Source organism: Penaeus japonicus, unplaced genomic scaffold (genome assembly GCF_977035675.1).
Source record: "Penaeus japonicus unplaced genomic scaffold, GWHDUDI00000001_assembly GWHDUDI00000020, whole genome shotgun sequence".
In the NCBI taxonomy this organism is placed as follows: domain Eukaryota; kingdom Metazoa; phylum Arthropoda; class Malacostraca; order Decapoda; family Penaeidae; genus Penaeus; species Penaeus japonicus.
Window position 1 is genome coordinate 35,372,999 of NW_028234422.1, and position 5,000 is coordinate 35,377,998.

General features: G+C 33.4%; 1 protein-coding gene across 10 annotated transcripts in view; it reads left to right on the forward strand.

The window, feature by feature from the left end:
• shi (dynamin-1 shibire) overlaps positions 1 to 5,000 on the forward strand; it is a 112,491-nt gene that overhangs the window by 80,117 nt on the left and 27,374 nt on the right. For 5 of the 10 annotated variants that reach the window (XM_086548365.1, XM_086548361.1, XM_086548363.1 and 2 more), the window contains 4 exons: positions 814 to 973; positions 1,232 to 1,363; positions 2,502 to 2,552; positions 3,533 to 3,652. In XM_086548365.1, the coding sequence (XP_086404491.1) occupies positions 814 to 973; positions 1,232 to 1,363; positions 2,502 to 2,552; positions 3,533 to 3,652 (463 nt within the window). The remainder of the gene's footprint in view (positions 1 to 813; positions 974 to 1,231; positions 1,364 to 2,501; positions 2,553 to 3,532; positions 3,653 to 5,000) is intronic. The other 5 variants (XM_086548366.1, XM_086548368.1, XM_043030939.2 and 2 more) reach the window with 1 other exon arrangement.

Here is a 5,000-nt window from a genome sequence, read left to right on the forward strand (position 1 = left end):
GTAAAGTAAGTATGTGTCATGACTAAAGCCCTGAAAGTAATGTATCTATTAGTTCCTAGCAAATGGCACTTTGAAATCCTAATCCCTCGTAGACAAAATTGATATTATATTTGTGTTTTAACTAATTCTCTTACATCTTGTCACATGCAGTGTTGTTTCTCTTTGCATGCCATGGGAATGATCTGCATCTTGAGTACTGTCTGTTTTTCCCAGCAATGTTTTGTTATCGAAAATGTTTATTGTTCACAGTAATTTTTATGTATTTAAATTATCAGGCATAGTTGTACAACTGCTTCAGTTGAAAAATATCAGAAACATTACTGGGAAATAATGATTGTTTTTGGTATATTGATTATGATTATTTTCCATGGGTTATTCAGTTGGGACATTTTTTCATCAGTGAAATCAGAATTAGAGTATGATAAAGAACTTTTATAATTTTTGTTTTGGCTGTCATGATGTTGAATAAAAAATAATATGGTTAAGATTGTCTTTGTAGTCTACATAGATGTATCCAATCATTTTGTTAGGTTATGCTTTAATGATAATAATTAAAAAAAAGAAATCTGAATATTAGTTTTGAGAAAAAAGGAGTATGTATGCCTTTATTTTTTATAAATTCAGGGAGAAGGGTTTGCTAGTTGGAAAATAATAGAAATATAATATTTTGAATATGTTTAAATCAAGTTCTTGTAAATTGATGATTAAATCCATAGAAAGGATATTACATAGCTGCTTTTTTATAAGCAACTGTAATGCTTCTTCTATTTCTAATCACACATTTGATTTTATTTCTTCTTTTTCTTTCTTTAGTGCCCAGCAATCCTCAGAGACATCCAGCAAGTCTGGACGCAAGCTAGGGAACCAGGTGATCCGTAAAGGCTACATGTCCATCTCCAACCTGGGCTTCATGAAAGGAGGCTCCCGCGACTACTGGTTTGTTCTCACTTCAGAGTCTTTGTCCTGGTACAAGGTGAGTGGTGATGGTTTTTCTTCTGTATCATCTGATACTTATTTTACTTCTTAGAGAGTTAGTGCAGTTGGTTTACATTTACTTTTTCATTTTAGTCGGTGAGACTTGTTGAAATATTGATTTTTTTTATGGAAGTTAGTTTTGTATTTCTGTCCATTCCTATATTTTTGTACGTATTTACTTGGTTATTATTTTATCTCAAATCACAAAATGATTAAAATTGGGCATTGGTTCTTATATGTTATTTTCTTTCACCAGGACGAGGATGAGAGAGATAAGAAGTACATGCTCATGCTAGATGGCCTGAAGCTGAAAGACATTGAGCAGGGCTTCATGTCACGTCGCCATGTCTTCGCTCTCTATAACCCAGATCAACGTAACGTTTACAAGGTATGTCGGCATCAGCTGGTGAAGTCGGGATTTCTTCTTTTGTAGTTTACTCACAGATTTTGTTTTTTGTGATCTTGCTATTTAGATGGTGCAAAAAATGAGTGGGTAAGGTTTCGTGGGGGATGATGGGTGATGTTTTAGATTCAGCGATTTGTTAGCCTCTTCACTTATTCTGAAGAGAGTGAAAGATATTCATTATTTTATAGGAATCAGAATCCTGAATTATAACCAAAGGATGTAAGCAGATATAAGGTAAGCATGCTTATGTAAAGTGAATCTTCTCAAAGCATATAACCGGATGATTTATATTGTGTTGTGCTTATTTATTATGATAGAAATGATAGTGATGCAATTTTCCAGCCAGGACTTGAGCACCTTTGAAAAAGAGAGAAACCTACTTTACAGTGTGTGCTGAATTTTCTGAGGGACAGTGCTAGTGCTTATGTAATGATTGAAGAAGTCCATTTTACAGAACATCCTCATCAGTGTTGTTGATCTAATATTTATTATTATTTATGATTATCATTTTAGAAAAAAAAAAAAATAATCATCATTATTAGTATTAGTATTTGTATTATTATTTATTTGTAAATGTTTATTTATTTATATTTTTTTTCATTTTCATTCTCATTCATTCATTTCCTATAGACTTAACACTTACTTTCATACTACACATTTACCCTTTACAATCAGACTTGTCACACTTACTCTCTTCTACAGTGTTGGTTTGAATTGCACAAAAACACTGACATAACTCCTTTATGGTGAAATGTAATGCACATTCACATTTGTAGAACCATACCCATCAGCAGTTGCCATTTACTCAGTGAAGAATTTTTAATCTCTTTAGTTCGTAGAGGAACAATATTGTGTAGGAATATAACTCAGGTCAAGTAGAGGATATGCAGATGACTTATTTACTGGATGCTATTTGTGTTGAAAAAAAAGGATTCAGAATTTAACATGGTGATCTTTTGAATTATTTTACAGATTTCAATGCAAGTTAGTAAGAGTCTTTAATTTGAGTTGATTCATTTTAGGTAGTGCTTCCTGAAGGAGTAGTGTTTAAGATTTTAAAACGGGTTATTCTTGCTTAGTAGAGAAAATGCTTGAACCAAATTTTTATTTTCATATCAAGAATCCGTCAGCTTCTGCTTCATACAGTTCAAGACCGGGAAGTATTTATAAGGTAAAGTAATTTATCGCGGAGATCCCGAATGTGAGTTGCTTAGTGCAGCAATGTTGTGGGTTACGATGGTCCTCTGCTTGATGCGGGTTATTTCCCAGGGTTAGTAGTGGTTTTGGTGTTGCGGTTGGTATTTTTTTGTTTGATCTTTTTCCCTGGAGAGTGTCATGAGGTATTCTTGGGTCTTCGGATTTGTTTTTCTTCACATTTTGCTTCTGTTGCACAAGAAAAGAAATTAAGAAATCTACTTCTGTAGATATTTCTCTTAGTTTTCTGGTATGAGACATAATCTGTTCTTCTGTAGAGTGGCTTCTGGTTTTCTGTTTACCTATTCTTCATATCTTTTTATTAACAATTAGATATAAGCCCCTCAGATTTAAGACACAGATGCTCTTAAGATTTGCCAGATTGGATAATAGCCACCATTATTGACAAAAATATATGAATTTAAGATTCTGAACCAATGATGGTTCTCCTTTTCCTGTTTTTCTGTTGAAAAATTAAGTAAATAAGGCTTGTCTGAATTGCAGAGTATGTTACTCATACTACATTATGTATATGAGTGATAAAAGTATAAAAAGACTAAAGAAATAGGCTTTTAAGAGACAAAATATCTTTTTGTAGGAAGAACAACAAAGAAAGATTTTTCTGAACAGAAACAGTTTTGCAGACTGATCATGTAATATAAGCTTTCACAACTTTCAATACGACAAAAAAAAATCATTGCAGCTATTATCCAAGGATTGATGTTTTTAAAGATGCCAAAGTGTCTGTGAAATATGAAAATAGATCAGAGATTTTTCAGAGCTTTTACAATATATTGAGGTCTATTCCAGAAAATCAAAACATGGCAAAGGAGTATAGGAATTGGTAACTAGATTTTATTATTACCCACAGATATCTACATTTCTTAAATCCACTGGTCTTGGAGTCAGCACTTTCCTTGACCCCAAAATCTCAGATTTTATATCCTCTCTTGACAGGATTACAAAGAACTTCAGTTAGGTGTGGAAACTCAGGATGATATGGACTCCTGGAAGGCATCATTCCTACGAGCTGGTGTCTACCCAGAGAAGGTGTCTGACACGAGCAATGGAGAGGAGGTAAGATATTAGAGGCTTTTTGTTTTTGGTGGAAGAATCAGTGTTCCTCTGCCTCTGTTCTTTTTATTTACTTTGTGTTATTATTATTATTATTATTATTATTATTATTATTATTATTATTTATTTTGCATTGTTATTGTTAATTTCAAGATAAACTCCCTTAAAATGTACAATAACTGGAGAATTGTATGCATATTGAAAGAGTAGGAAGGGATGTTTAGAGTTGAAAGTCTTTATGCAAATGAATGAGTGTGTGTGCCTGTATAAATGAATGCATATGATGTGTTTGTATATGTGAGTGGGTTCCATTGTGATTTCTCCAATAACTAACCTTTAATATTTGTCAATATCCATGTTTGAAAATGTACCTAACTGTAAGTATTCAGATATTTGCTGCAGTGATAATCTAAATGGTGCAATGTGAGACAGTTTCTCTTAATGTGTTTGTTTTACCAATGGATTTATAATATGTATGTGAATTTGTGTCTGTTTGTACCTGATACACAACTTGGATATTGCGTTGTGAATCATATCTTATATTAATTTGTTTATTGTTGTTTGTATGTGTTATCCTTTTGTGTTTTACTTGTTATGGATATATTTTTTGATTGTATAGTCTGTTTCTTCCATGCAATAAGCGTGGATGACCAGTGATTTGATAGAGATGTATATGTAATGATGATGTCACCCCTATTTAGTTATTATGCTCTCTTGTTGAGAAGATGCACTTGCTTGACATTATGAATCATTTGATGCCTGTATTTGAACTGCAAGACATGCATGCCATGATATATATGGATGTTTTGTTGACTGAGGATTAGTTTTGTTGTTTCATTTTGCTACTAACAAAGACAATGCATCTTCTCTTAACCCGATGACAACAGGGTGGTTTTGGCTCTGCCTAGTCTTAATGCCAGGGTATTTTGAGCATGCAGGTGCTTATCCTGGGGGCTATTCACCTGTTATGCTATGTGGCCACCTGCTATGCACACGATCACCCGATGTGCCAGCCATACAAAAATCCATGACGTGATATTGAGTCACTGGCTGCTGGTGCTGCTTTTACATGATGTGATATCACGTCACCTGGCATTAACGGGTTAAGTAATGTATTATTGGTTGTGTAATATTGTGAAATAAATGAGTAAAACACGCATACCATGAACCCTTTCCATTATGATACTGAAGTTTGGTAAACTGTGACCTGCTATTTTTAACCAGCTCCTTTCTCTGTTGATGCTTCTCTGAAATATTAAGATCAGAAACTAAAAAACAAAGGATAAGAATTTTCATAGGATGTGCACATTTTGCCCTTTTGAGAGACCAGTCTTTCATTTGATTTATTTGT